Source organism: Rhamphochromis longiceps, linkage group LG4 (genome assembly GCF_057381845.1).
Source record: "Rhamphochromis longiceps isolate RC_006_pf linkage group LG4, R_longiceps_female_GT1.1, whole genome shotgun sequence".
Taxonomy (NCBI): domain Eukaryota; kingdom Metazoa; phylum Chordata; class Actinopteri; order Cichliformes; family Cichlidae; genus Rhamphochromis; species Rhamphochromis longiceps.
The window spans coordinates 28,718,654-28,734,086 of NC_140560.1; the positions used below are offsets into that span (position 1 = coordinate 28,718,654).

The following is a 15,433-nucleotide window of genomic DNA, read 5'->3' on the forward strand; positions in this document are numbered from 1 at the left end:
CATGAATTTTATTATCTGCATTAAAGGAAGACAACAAGGCAAGAGATTCTCCTGAACCTGCACCAGTCCTACTTAAGGTAGATTGCTGCAAAAGTTTCTGTATCAAGATTGCACACGCTTATGCTTCAGCACCATGACATTGCAGTCTATGATTAATTCAAAGGTTCCATGAAAGAGAGAGAATTAAATTACAAGGTCATACAAATATTGATTTACTGATTTGTAGGCCAAAGGCAAGTTTGCTCTTTTTATGGTATTTTCTACTTTCTTTTATCACTATCAGGATGGTCACTTAAATCCATTTTGTCATTTCCTTTCTAAATGTAGCCTGATAAACCATTTTTGCAGGTACGAACCCCAGCGGACAGCAGGGTGTGATTCTGCTGGCCACAGTACTCTGACTTTAATTGCACTGAGCCCCGTAACAGTTTGAGCATATACAGTCTGCCAAAACCTTCCCACAATAGCCGTTCATCTCAGCTCCACCAGACAAGCTTAGACTGTGGCAGAGTTCAGAATCAAGTCATTTCATATTAGTAGACTCAAATCTCAAAGGTGGAGCTGCAGCTCCTGAGCTGTAACTATATTGAGAAAGTGCCACAGGCCTGATGTAGTTTGCACTGGCAGAACAGAAGCTTCGTGTGTGTGTTGTCACAAGAATTATTTTGCAGTCTTTGGGGTTTCAGCATAAGACTGTGTATTGCAACTTCAGATACTCAATCAGGCACAGAAGAGCCTCTGTTGTCACATTAATTCACCATAGAAATGATGTGTCTTGCAGGAACTGGCTCTTGGCTAACTAGGCTGCATCCCCAGTACACCATGGAAAAAAATGCACTGGGCATTAGTTGCTGGTGTAAAAGTCATTTTTTTACATTTTAGATTTAACAATTTGTTGTCAAGATATACAAACCACATTACATCCTTTATACCGATTTAAATCATTTTAGCTTTGCTTTATTTTTAATCTAATTCCTGTAATAAATATTTTGGTCTTTAACTATTATCTGAATGGCTCAGATAACAGACACAACAAAGGGAAGATAAAATGACTTAATATATTTTCTCATGTGCTCGTGTGATAATCATTTATCATCAGCGGCAAGTCGAAGCTTCCTTTTGAATACCATTTCACTTGTGTTGTTATTAACAAAGAAAAATTCTGCTGCAACTACTTCATGGAGATTCTGAACATGCCCAGAAATCTCTGACAGAGTGACTCTTAGACAGGTAGATGGTCTGATAACAGTGGGAATTCACAAACGGTGCAGTTCGTGTTTGAGAGCTCTCTGATTCTCTGAGTGGCAATTTATGAATACAACAATTTCAACAAACCCATTGAGCTCTCCTACACTCTCTTGACTGCCAAACACCTAGTAACCATTGTGCTCTAAACACTTGTTCATACTTTCTTCCCACTCAGCCAATCACCTGCATTGCTTACATGTAGTTTTGCTTTGTGGGTTTACTTGTTTTTTTGTTTTTTAATTACTAAAACCCACACACACACACACACACACACACACACACACACACACACACACACACACACACACACACACACACACACACACACACACATACATACATATATACATATACATTTATTTATGTGTCTGTGTGTGTGTATTTCAGCAACTTATAGCCCATTGAATCTCATGATACTATCTATTGTGTAAGTGAGGTTTATTTTCCAAGGAGTAACTCCGATTTTTTCATATAAATGTATATTGATAGCAAGCTGTTGCTTAGTTACACACCCAAGAGTTAATAGTATAACCGCTATGTTTCTGACAATGTGCTTGGTCATCTTATGGATGCAAAGTTCAATACAAAATTCATTCTTCTCTTTCCGAGTTTTTGCTTCCTACTCACTGCTGAAATAAATACATGACCCAATATGTCAACCAGTCACTACGTGTATCTTTCTAACCAGGAGTAAATATTTAGACCTCAAACATTCACAACAACCAAAATGACCAACTCTTAAACCCAAGGTGAGCTACAGATTTGGCTTTGTAGGTTGATTAATATGACAATGGGATTATTATTCATATTGATAATCACATTGTTTGTCCAAATGTCAATTAACATCACCTTGTAACAAAAGTATAAATTATTACAGCTTTACACTAATACAGCACCTGCAAAAGCCTTAGTCATGGTAACATGTATTTTTGTGTGTAATAGTAGCTCCCATTATCACAGTTTTTCATTCTTATTTAATGGAAATGCACTGGCTGAATATTAAAGAGCTCCTTTGCTATACTGCAATCCTTTACCGACACTATAATATGACTTGGTATCACCCCTGGTTTGCATGCCCAGCCAGCTACAAGCATTAGAAATGACAAATCTGGTCAAGCAACATATACATAGAAATATTTTTTCCTATTACGACACAGAGATCTTTAAATATAGCAGGGGCGCGCTGTTCTGAGAAGCAGGCATTGCAAATTGTTTGTGACCCAGTACTTATTGTGACGATGGCTCTCCTGGTGTGTTGGAGGTGTGTGATGAATGAGATTCTCTAATACAGGGAGACATTTCGGTGGCATGCAATTTTAGATCCTCATATTGTGGCAACAAAGTGTACAAGTTAAGGTCTACTGAATATTCTCATCAGTAATTATAGTCTGCAGCCCATGTATAATAAATTCAGTGAATAATACGCCTAAGCAACATCCTCAGCACAATGCAAAACGCGGGATTGTTTTCTGCCTGGATTCTTTCACTCAGAAATGTGACTTCACCATCAGCGTTGTTAATTTAAAAACGCTAAATATCTGTTTCCCCTCATGTATCAGGTTAAACTTTGTTTCCGTTTCTTTCTCCGTCATACACACATTCTCTCCTCTTTTGTAAATTAATGCGCCGCAAAAAACCAGCAGGGTGCAGACATGAGCTTTCTGTAAAAAAATAACCTCTATCAAAATAATCTCTCTGATATTGAATTTAACAGTGAACTTTATATGGAGCAAATCACACTGCAATAAGCTCTCGCATACTCTAGTGTCGAGTTTTATATCTCCACGAGTAGTTCTATAAAGGAATAAAGATGAGCTTTTTCCCCCCACACAACTCCCTTAGATTAGGAAATCTGACGTTTCTAGCACTACTTGTGCACGGACAGAGGAAAAGTGGGTGTACACACTAGTTGTGCTGTGTGGCTCTGTAGTGCCTCAGCTCAGATGAGCTCACCCAGCCGATGCGCACATCGTAGTATCCTACCAATGTGAGAAGGCGTAAGGACGGCGAGCAGCATCCTGTAGTCAGTGGGAAGTGTGGATGCTTTGGTACAAAGGAAACCGAGTTTCTACTACGCAAAGTAAATAAAGGGACGCGTAAAGGATTGCGCGCCAAACTGCCTCATGTTGGAAAGATTTAGTGGCTTTGTAGGTTGCCTCCACCGATAGGAATCTACTCTTTTGTGGGAGACGGGACTGGACTTCGGGTTGAGCGGTTGAAGAGAAGAAGCGTACTTTAAACACTCTGGTTTTCATTGCCTTTTTTTCTTTTTCTCTTCACAAAATGCCAGGATTTCGTCCATCATACGCTGCCCAGTTCCAGTCAGGCTGCTAATTTGGAAGGACGCCAGACCTCCAGCCTCTCATATCTGCAAGTTCAGTCCAATAAATTGTGACATTGTTTGTCAGCCTTGGAATTAGAAATCGATACTCGAGAAAAGGGACGCATTGTTTTTCCTTCGGAATTTTTACGGTCTAGTTCCAGCTATCCTTATAAATATGCGGTTTGGTTGGATTAGGGTGGTTTGGTCCAGCTTCACGCTTTTTTAGCTGGAGCAGCGTTGATAGTGACTGATTATTGCTGTTGAATTTGTCCATGCAAGACTCGGGGTGGAAACATGTCTGACCACTTCTTTGAGAGGATCATTGCTATCAGAGATGGCATTTTGGTCCAGCACTTCGGTTTTCACCTCTAAAGTGCCCCGGAAAATCTTATTCATGTTCACCCTCTCCCTGTCTGTCACCTACTTGTTCTATAGCTTGATGAGCTGCTACAACTCGCTGCAGTTCCCTCTGCAAGAGACCTATGTGTATCAGGGGAGGCTGGTGACAGAGGAGACAACTTTTGTGACATTGAGAGAGAAACTTTATTCCACTTCCCAGGGCTTTTCTGAATTCACCGAATCCGAGAGAACAACCCCGGTATCCATCGCGAAAGAACATGCCGAGGCCGAACAAAGGACAGTGGAGTGGATTAGGACTCAGCCGTCTCCAACTAAATCGGCGGCGGCGTATCATACCACTGCGCTGGAGAGGGAGCACCAGGAATTCAGCACCACGGACAGCGAACTCAGGGTGAACTGCACCTCGGATTACGGAGAGAAGAAACTTCCCCAAGCCATTATCATCGGGGTGAAGAAAGGGGGAACCAGAGCCCTGCTGGAGGCTCTCAGGGTGCACCCGGATGTCAGAGCAGTTGGAAATGAGCCACATTTCTTTGATAGGAACTACGAAAAGGGGCTTGACTGGTACAGGTGAGTTACCTTTTCAATCACGTGCAGTTGTTTGTAGAAGGTCACGCATATATATATATATATATATATATATATATATATATATATATATATATATATATATATATATATGCAGGCGTACATGCTTTATTAGTTAATTAATTTTTCCGTGTAGAAATGACATGTATGTAGATGACCGTGTATAGATGACATGTAATCCCATTCACGGAACATAATTTCAGCCATCACGGCAAAACTTTTCCACTTGTCAATCTGCACTTTCAGCTACATTAGCTTACTTACGCTAAAATTACAAAGCAGAGCCTAAAAGGAAAAACGTCGCACTGTTATTCTCTATACCGATTTTTCATAAATACACACTGGAGACAACGGCATGCTGAAAGTGTCGGAAAAATCGAATAGAGCAGCTTTAGAGAGTGGTTTCTGTACCAGTAATACACATGCTTTATGACATTTGTCTAAAACATGATGCTGTCCTTTAAAAGAATCAATTTGAATTCTTCTCCTTCTCTACTACATGGGTTAAGTGAGTTCTATGACTTTTTATCAGACAAAAACGAGACGTGGTTTTACTGTTTTTATTTGAAGCTTTCCCCGGCTTTATCATAGAGTTTATAATGAAAACATATTTAATCCCATTAAAAACCCACAATAGTATTAAAAATAGCAAAGAGTTATACATTGTTCACCTGGTGTCTGCCATATACCAGTGGATGTGCTGTCACACAGGAGGTTAAAGGTTAGACAGGGGATCATCATCATATATTTTTAAGATTTTTAAGTTATTTATATCCATCTTATACAACATTTTATTTTTATTTTTACAATTTAGCTAATTTATTTTGAAAGAGCCAATTTGGGGCTCCATTTGTCTCCCTTTATCGACCAATAAAACTGAAACACACATCACTTGTGTGTTTCAGTTTCATCACGAAAAAAAAGATTAAAGAAAGCCTATCATAAATAAACAATACATCGTTGATAAATTGTAAGAAATTTTCACATTTACATTTTGACTGTGAAAATATGTAGTTACAATTCTGTACACAGTCACAACCATGCACACAAAAGCGTTACCGGTTTTTTAAAAAAAGGGTCAGATTGTATTTTTTTGTACGTATACTGCTTATTACATAAAGATATCCCACAAATATTTAAATATATGTCAATTTATATTTTGATTTTATGAGTCAAAACATAAAACCAATAAAATGAAACCATGAATTGCTGTAGCAACTGCTTTCTTTTATTGTCCTTCCATCTACTTGACTAATAGTACCATAAAAGCTTGATTTCTTGAAACACTCTTTGTTTCCACTACAACCAGTTCTCGGTTATGTGAGAATTATTTACACAACCTTTCATGTGTGGTAGTTGACATTCACTTTGACTCCAGGTTTATTTGCCAGTGAAGAACCTGTTTATCACTAATGTGTTTATAGGAGAAAAAAAAATCAATTTAGGAGTTCATTCATGGTCAGTTGGTCATGGCTCAGTTAGGCGTTGTTTTCACATAATGATGTTTGACCAGGGGAATTTTCTAATGGAGTCAATGAGCTGATGAGAATGACACTGACTCAAAGTCCCTTCTGTTCCTCTGTAGATCTAAGTCTGTTACACTGGTGTTTGGGTTGTGGAACATCTGCTTTCATCTCACTGCGTAGACATGGGAGCTCTCAGGCTGTTCATTTATCCTGTGCTAATGCAAGCTGTTTCATTATGCTTACGGTGAAAGGCTCATTAGACAGGAGGATGACATGCTCACATAAATAATAATAAATGCACTTGTGTGTTTTAGGGCCCCTGGGCTAAATAATTCCTGAAGGGGCATTTCATTTTGAACATTCACCTCAAAATGACACAAATAAACACGCAAGAAATATTTTACGTCGATGGATAGGCTTCATCGAGAAGGGTGTGATTTTGACTTGCTTCGATGGTCAAAGTGAATAGATATATGCTTTAATCATGAGTTGAGTCACCCTTTTGTCATTGATTTAAACATTAATTCAGGCAAAGTTTGTTTGTTTCTAAACACTAAATGATGTATTATATTGCCTCTCTCTTCCCTGTCGGTAATGCTCTGGCTAATGCGCACTTAATGGAAGTGAAATTATGATCACATACTAATGTTTGCAACAGTTTGACATTGCTGTAGTTGAATGAGACCAGTAATCTCACAAAATGGAATTCATAAATTTGGGCCTGTCTCACTAACACCTGCTCTGTATTTTGACAGCTATGATAGAAGATCTATAAGGAATATATCAGTCTGACGACATCCTATAAGTACATAATGAAATGCCTGGGCTTACTTTCTGACCATGTGTTTTTCTGCCGAGGGCTGGTATAAATACAAGATAACAGAGCTTTATGGTTTTCTACACATATCCTACAAATGTTGTTAAAGTGTCTTTAGAATGAATTGCGATTGTGTTTGTGTTTTTCTTGTTTTTGTTAACTACCTATGTCATATCATGGCATTGCACAGGTACATTTTACATTTACAGATGTCTATGCATTTTGATATTTTTTCATGCAATTTTGTGAAATTAAAATACATAAAAAAATGCCAGGATCAGGACACAGAATGCATGTCTCTAGTTTAGTTTGGAAATACTGGTAGCACTAGCTTTTTTGGTATATCATGCAAAAATGACAGATAAAATTCCAAGATTTTTCTCTGCGGTACATCTATGAATATAAGCTCTAGTAAACTCTTGCTACAGATGTTATCTTGTACACAGCCATTTTTTTCTGGTATTTCAACTGTTATACAATGTTTCTTTACAACCACTCTTACAGAATAGGGCATGTTGTAAAACAAGGTCATATGCATAATTACATGAGTCTGTTGGAGGCACAATCTTGCTAACCCTAAGTAAGTTTTGAGGTTTGGATGTTTAACTGTGGAGTTTTAGGACTACAGTAATGGTAATTTACTTGTTGGAGCATAATATTAACTTATGCCAAACACGTAACTCACTCTAGAGTATATTACATTCAACACAGCAGGTTAATGCACATGAAAACCATTATCTACTGACCAATAAACTCTGCTGGAAAGAAACATTATCATCCCAGGAAAATCTCTTGGACATCTGTGTTCTGATAACAGATATATATATATATATTAGAATCAAATTAATCTCTGATCTTACCAAAATCGTTGCTAATACATGTGTTTACATTACACCAATTGTAATTGCTTCTAACACCCAAGCATAATAAAAACGCTCCATAAAGTCAGAGTAAGCAGGTCCAGATGTTTCACAAGGTTGGTTTAAACCTTTTAATAAACTGATCCGAAGAAAAAAAATGCCCAGTGTCAATGACTGATTGTGATTACTTTCTGGCTGCATTCCTTCCGCACAGGACAGATCATGTTGTAAATGTGTGGGGACATCTGCTTCTCCACGTCCCAAAAATAGCAGCTTCCAAGCTGAACTTCTTCATTGCAGAGTTTCCTTTGAATTCAAACTCGTAAATAATTAAAGAGCTAAGAGCAATGCAATAATGGCAACTGCTGTGCTGAACAAGTGATACATATCCGTTTTCAGGGAGCTGATCAAACACATGTGAAAGAGAAAAGATGCTTAACATATTCATCACTTTTATACATGTCACACTGTTCTGCATCAGTGCATGTAAACACCAGAGCTTATTAAAGCCATATTCTGTGAAAAGAGCTGACACAACATTTGTAATTGGAATGATTTCACTCAGAATGAAATGTAAAAAAAAAACAAGGATATAACCACAGTCAAAGGGAGTCATAGGTTCTCAGCAGGAACATATTTTGTATTTTTTTTTCCTGCTGGCTTCAAGCAGTTCATAAACAAAAGTGTAAAGCCTTGTGTATCTTGCCTTGATATTAGAATTTAGTAAGCCTTTCACCGGTTTTCGGGGGTTTTTTTAAAAGTTTTTTTAGTTAAAGGACCCTTTGTCTTGACAGAAATGGCAGGGCTAAATAAGGCCCTGCCATTTCTTACACACAATAAGAATGCATCTAGGCAATGTAGTACTTTAATTGACAGACAATAGTCAGTTGTATCCATCCTCAGTGATATATTTTGCATTTATTCATTTAGAATGAAAATAGCTTTTTTTGTAGGAAATGTAAGGAATGCACTCATATAGACAAATGTAACGGACCATCTACTTATTACAGCTACAAAGCTGTGGCCTATGGCTAAGCAGCGGAGGAACTGAATTGAATAGTTATTGATCGAGCTGCATAGACATAGTATAAAAATTGAATATAGCTACCGTGATGTCACCTGTTGATGTCTGATATCCTCTTTTTGAAGTCTTGAGATAAACACTTCTGTAATCGTGGTCAAGAAAAAGGGAGGGTCTCACAGTTGAACCATACACTTACTGGCTAATGACTTGTGATTTACATTTTGTTAGCCAATGAGCATGCCGTTTCGTAATCCTTAATCTCTGAACCATGGTTAGAGCAAATAAAACTTCCGTCCAAAATGAGTGACTGACCCTTCAAACTCCACATGAAAGTTTCTACATGGGTCTTGACAGAAAGCTAATTTCACAATGACTTCTATAGGTCCAGCTGTCTTTTTGCAGCCACAGTTATTGCCGTCAAGTGGCCGAGAAATAGAATGAATGTTTAATGCACTTCCACATTAGCTTGTATTTATTTTATACTGTCCATGGACAGCAGAGCACTGGAGACACACTGTACGCCTCAGTACTTGGCGATCCTGCTCTAAACTTTATGTCGTTTGCCATTTTGTGGCTAATTTGCATTGGTTCCTAAACACTTTCACTTTGTAATAATACCACTTACAGTTGTTGGTGGAATATCTAGGAGGGAAAATCTTCCTGGAACTGACTTGTTGCAGCAGTGGCATCTTATTACAGCCAAACTCGATTCAGTAAACATTTTAAAATGAGCCATTCTTTCACAAATGCTCATACAGGCAGACTGCATTGCTGTGTGGTTGATTTAGACACCTGTGGCACAGGGACTAAAAACACCTGAATGCTAAGATTAAGAGGTATGGCCCAAGACTTTTTTTTCCATATAGCGCATGGTTAGATTTAAAACAAAACTTGAGTTGATATTCCAAGTTGATAACCACTAGGGTTTGCTTACTCTTCATAGCTTTAGTGATGTAAGTGTTGAAGTATAGAAAATATATGTTGGTCAATCTACGTTGAAAGGGTATACATTTTTATTTAATCATTGTGTCTGATCAAACCAATAGGCTATGAATAAAAAAAACACAGAAAAAACACACTACATTAACAATGTGTTACCATGAAATCATTCACTATAGTGCTATAAAAAAGTCTGTAAATTACGGTTAATTTTTTTTAAACTCTGTTTGTATGTATGGTGTACATAACCTAACCACTTAAATCTAAAATTACACATAAAAGAAAAAAACAAAATGAACTTAATGCAGTTTTCTATGCATTTTCAATCACCAATTCCAGTATTTAGATCATATGGAGAGCTAAATACCTTCTGAAATATCTATCTAGTGTCCTATAGTCTATGTTTTAGCAAAACAATATAAAATACCGTATTTATAATGTAACATATCATACTCTTAGATTGCTTAATTTGCATACAATTATACTAATTTATACTGGAGAAAAGTAACCCATTGCTAAAACCTTAGCAGCTGGAGAAACTTGAGGGATCAAAATGCAAAACTAAGCTTTTTTTTTTTATAGAGAACTTGGAAGGAAAATGATAATTTCACACATTTTGTATATTTCAGAAGATTTTTAACTTTCTAAAATTGTAGCATAAGCATGCATTTCTTTTGCAAAAGATTTCTGACTGGATTTGAGGTTAAAGAAGTTTTTAGTTTTTTTCAAGACTATAAAAGTTTAGTTTCAAACCCACCACATGTGATATTCCGATTAGGTTTCCAAGTTTAGTGTAGGCCTGGTATAAACCTCCATAGACAGTCCCAGATTGGGGACTGGTGCCGCGTTCTTGTTTTTAGCACTCTTGGATAGTTTCTCCAGTGTGTTTTGAGCTTACTTGAACAAGCAATTTGCAATGTAGTGGCATCATTACTGCTCACAGAGGACTTTCATCAGCCAATTGGCACTTTTAATGCTGCCTCTATTTCTGAGGAAAGAGGATAAGCCATCACCACAAGGATTTAACTTATCTGTTCTCTTGAGCTTGAGTCAACTGGTGCAAACGCCCATGCTGGAAAAGGAAGTGTTAGATGCTTGGTGACCAACACAGCAACTGTTGACTCCAGCTCTGCCTGTGCTCACGCATACAGTACTTCAGTGGAAAAAAAAATATGTGCATCATAAATTGTGCTAAAGAATTTAATTGATTACCAGTCATTCATTAAGATTTGTGTCTGATGTGGGTAAACACTCAGCAGGAATTCACTTTACGCTGATTTAATGAGCACCTATTAGAGAGGTTGACTGTTTGGTATTTTCGTCACTTTTGCAAAATGTCAAACAATGGTGTTTACATTAATGTTAACTAATAGGGTTTGTGAGGAGTGAGAAGCACAGCAAGAGTCTATAAAGAAAAAAACGATGCTAAACTGCTGTCAAAAAAGCTTCAAAAATTCATGTATCAATAAACAAGGCAGAAAACTATCCATTTTTGGACTCACAAATGGTAAATGGACTAGTACTTACATAGTGCCTTTCTACTCAGTTGAGCACTCAGAGCTCTTTCTACAAAATCTGGGGTTCAATATCTTGCCCAAGGTTTTTTTGGCACGTGAACTAGAGATCAGTCCGCTGACCTTCCAATTGTTCAATGACCTCCTGTACCACCTGACCCACAGCTGTCTAATTTTTATTATGCTTCTAATTTAAAGATAGTTAAAATATTAAATTCCAAAATAGAAAAGATATATTTTTCCAAACTTTAACATCTAAGGTGCATAGAATATTAATACTAGGAGTATCTGCCTACTACACAGTGGAAAAAAAAACACAATTTTGGAACATGTCAGATTGTCCATTTCAGATTAATTCTATTTGAAAAGCATGTGTATCCAGATCAAATAATACAGCAGAGAGCACGAGGTTTCTCATCTATTGAGGCTCAGTGTAATTCTGTTCCACACTGATGAATACACTGCAAAGTCAGTAGTTAGATTACTCTTTTCACAAATCAGAATAGCTTTCTGCCTGCAAAAAAGAACATCATATGGAGCAATTATGTTGTGTATTATGTGATAAATATGTAATTAAATAATGTTAAATGTTGAAGCCAGAATGCAATTTGCAAGCAATTCCAAGATTCAAGGTAATTAAAAGTGAAATGCACACCAGTTCTGCCTGCAGACTCATATTAAATTTGTGCAGCCTATCTGTATTAAGTATAAAGGTGAACATTCGATAAGAGTCTGCTGTACAGCTACATCAACAGAGTAGATTCAAGCCAAATCCTATGTGAAATTCATCAAAAATCAATATGACTCTGAAACAAAGATGCTGGGTAAATTTCAAGTAGCTCTGTCTCTGTGTGCTAGTACATGCACCTCATGAGTACATGTGCTGTGTCTACCCTCCATATGTTTGGATAACCTGTTACATATTGAGTTTTCTTTGTAACCCTGGATGTCAAATTTGTCAGAGTGACCTACTTCACAGGGTGTAGGGTTATTGCCCTACCCACTTCAAGAGTTTATCATTCATTAACAATAAAAATATATATTTAAATTTCATTCAAATTTTATCCAAATAAAGGTTGCAAATGAGAATCAAAAACAAAATGTTATTTATTCTTCTTAATTTCCCAATAAAAATATACACATTTCCTTCAGCTTTGTGCCAAATTTTTCCTCTGAACGTCTGTGCTCAGTCTGCAGTGGCTCTATGCCCCACCAGTGGGCTCTGCCTCACATTACTTTTTAAACAGCTAGAAATCCATTTCCTGAAAAGTATGAAGCTGTTCTATGAAATGTGTCCAAAAGTAAGACTCGTTGACCCATAAATAATAAAATAATGTAATACAACATAATTTAGATGTGAGGTACAGATAAACACAAATTGATTAAGTTGAATACTGCGATGTACAATAAAAGAATCCTCGTATATGCCAGTTAATGGTTTTCCTCACAGTCCCAGTCACAAAATCTTATCTTTCCTCATGTGGTGCTTTTTCCATTGTTATACCTCTCTGACCTGTCTTCCCCATGTGATGTTTTTGTGTAATGTATGTATGGTCGGAGGGTAAGATGGCGCCGCCATTGCGTGCAATAGGTCGGCAGCCTTAACATGAAATTTCCCACTTGTGGGACTAATAAAGGTATCTTATCTTATCTTATCTTAAAATAACTAATCAAAATGTTGAATGTATCCTTTAGTCATATGGGAAAATATTGGAAAAATGTAATTCAAAGGTTTTCTACAGGTTTTGCATTCAACTTTGAAGATAATTGCATATAAATAAAACTTGTAAATTAAAAGAAAGTTCATGAAAATTACAAATGATGACATGAGTGGATCAACAGCTCAACACAGGTCTGCATGACTGTAATGTTTAAATATATTTAACCATATGATAAACTGGTTACCGGTGAGCCAGAACCAACATTTTTCCAAGATTTGGAAGCTGTAATATGTCTGTGTTATTAAAATGACACTTTGCAATAAAAGCTAAAGAGACATACCCATAAATCTTTGGGAGATGGCCCTACCTTACCATCTCTGTGCTAAAAAAACAAATCAGCATACCTTTCAACTCTATAATTGTCCCAGCAGATGTAAGTTTTATTCCAAGAAATTTGAAAACTATTTTTGTTCACCATCACTATGCATCACATTAAAATGTACTTGCTAAGTTCCATCCTTCTAAATCCAAGATTAATGTTGTGAAGATTCATCTTTCATTCCAAATTATAATATTTTTCTGAACTTAATGTAGCTTCTGGTGCCTAAACCTAAACAAGTGAAAGTGCAAAATGAAATTCTGTCAAACAAGGTAACTAAACGACCACCACTCCAAAATCCAAATTCACACTTTGCTGCACAGGACAGGTACTTTAGCATCCTCCATTAATTGATTAATTATTTTACTTACTATGAGGTTTAAAATGAATGGGGTTTTCAACTTTTACAAACTTCTCATAAGAAATGCACTATAATCAGTGAATCCTACACAGCTACATCCCTTTACCTCATCCAAGGTCATACAATAGAGTACGTTCAGTCCTCACCTTATCTTATCAAAGGAACATATCTATTTTTTGGACTGCACTGTGAAAAAAATCCTTTTTTTAAAAAAATATTAAACTCAGTGGAAGAAGTGTCAGTGTACAATGTCTGATTTAGCTGCTGCGGCACGTCAAAGGAACAGAGTGTAACGCAGAATAGGCATTGGTGTACCTGCAACCTTTGGTCATAAGACAGGATTCGAAACAGGAGGTGTGTAATGGAGATGTGAATCCATGGCCAAGCAAAGCAGCAGAAAGTCTAAATCCCGCATTTATCCCTTGTTTAGACCTGCTTTCCCTCTCTCAGTTGCTCCTTGGGCAGCTTAGCCCCTGACTCTTGCCACCTGACTGGGAGCCCATGACTCCACTCAGTGGGGAGATGGGAAAGAGCACGGTGGGCCAGATCCCGGAGTAGGCAGGATGCCATCCATTCCAGCTGGGCCTGTGTGCTGCTGCAATGCTTCCCTCTCCTACGCATTCCCAACATGGCATAATCTGCCTACGCCCGATAAGACAGTGCCAAGACTCGCAAGGACGCACCTCTGAGTGCTCCAGTGCCAGTACTGCAGTTGTAGAATTCAACTTTTTAATTAGCAGCATACCCCTGTGCTGTAAAGACAGAGGACTGCTTCACTCAGGTCTTTCTCAGTGCCCACCCTCTTTCCACTTGATTAAACTCTCAAGGATCACAGAGCTCTGAGGTACCAGTTACCACAGGAGCAATCATGTTTATTTCTTGTTTCAGAATCTCTTCAGATCCTGCATAGCTCAGAAAATTTGCTCTTTGGATCCTAAAAACGGGAAGAGCAGCCTTTTCTTTTTTGTCTCTCTAATACACAATAATGTATAGGTCTACAACACTTGAGTTTTAATCTATGTTGTTGAATCAACAAAGCGATGAAGTCATTCTTTTTGTATTGGAAATGACTTCTTATTGCAACAGGACAATCCTTGGTAATTTATAAATATGCTGCTGAATATAAGAGTGTAAAGGTAGAGTAGCAGCAAGTAACTGCGCAATCTGAAATATGAAATAGTGTTTCACACTCTTTAATTTTAAGAAATAAGCAAACTGTTACATGCCTAAATTTCAGAAACCTGCACTGTCATGAACAAATGGATGTATTTTTCACCAAAAATTGAAAACTTGTGTTACATGGATTATTAGCATAATATATAATCTCTCTCTCTCTCTCTCTCTCTGTGTGTGTGTGTGTGTGTGTGTGTGTGTGTGTGTGTGAGGGGGTGGGGGGCTATATCCAGTGTTAATTGAATAGGCTCAAAGTGTTAATGCTAGCTAATTTTAATAAACGACACTGACAAATGCAAAACTAGGGTGGCACTGGGATTGTTTTAAGGTGGTACATGCCACCCCATGCCACCACGTTAGATCTGCCCCTGTTCCTGTTACCTTTGAGCTGAACAGAGCTAGAGTGAAAATTGTGTATGCTCCGATGGGCTTTGTGTCGTTAATGTTCGCTAACTAAATGCAGTGTTCTAAAAGCAAAACACACGTCTTGCTGTTATTGTGTGATTTTATGCAACATGTATCATCAGGTTGTGAATTAGTTAACCTCGGGTGAGACCTCTGAATTTCAAAAAGAACAGGCACTAAGCTGCAACTATTCCGAATCGCTAATTAGTACGACTATTACAACATGATTCTCTGGTGTCATATTTTCTGCAGCAAATATTCTAATACAGTGGATAAACACATACTGTACATACCTCAGTGTAGAATTACCTTTCA

General features: G+C 37.5%; 1 protein-coding gene across 1 annotated transcript in view; it reads left to right on the top strand.

Annotated features, from left to right (window-relative positions):
- The first annotated feature begins 3,258 nt into the window (after positions 1 to 3,258).
- hs3st4 (heparan sulfate (glucosamine) 3-O-sulfotransferase 4) overlaps positions 3,259 to 15,433 on the top strand; it is a 96,969-nt gene continuing 84,794 nt past the window's right edge. The window contains exon 1 of the mRNA XM_085404358.1: positions 3,259 to 4,501. Within this exon, the coding sequence (XP_085260484.1) occupies positions 3,906 to 4,501 (596 nt within the window). The 5' untranslated portion in view covers positions 3,259 to 3,905. The remainder of the gene's footprint in view (positions 4,502 to 15,433) is intronic.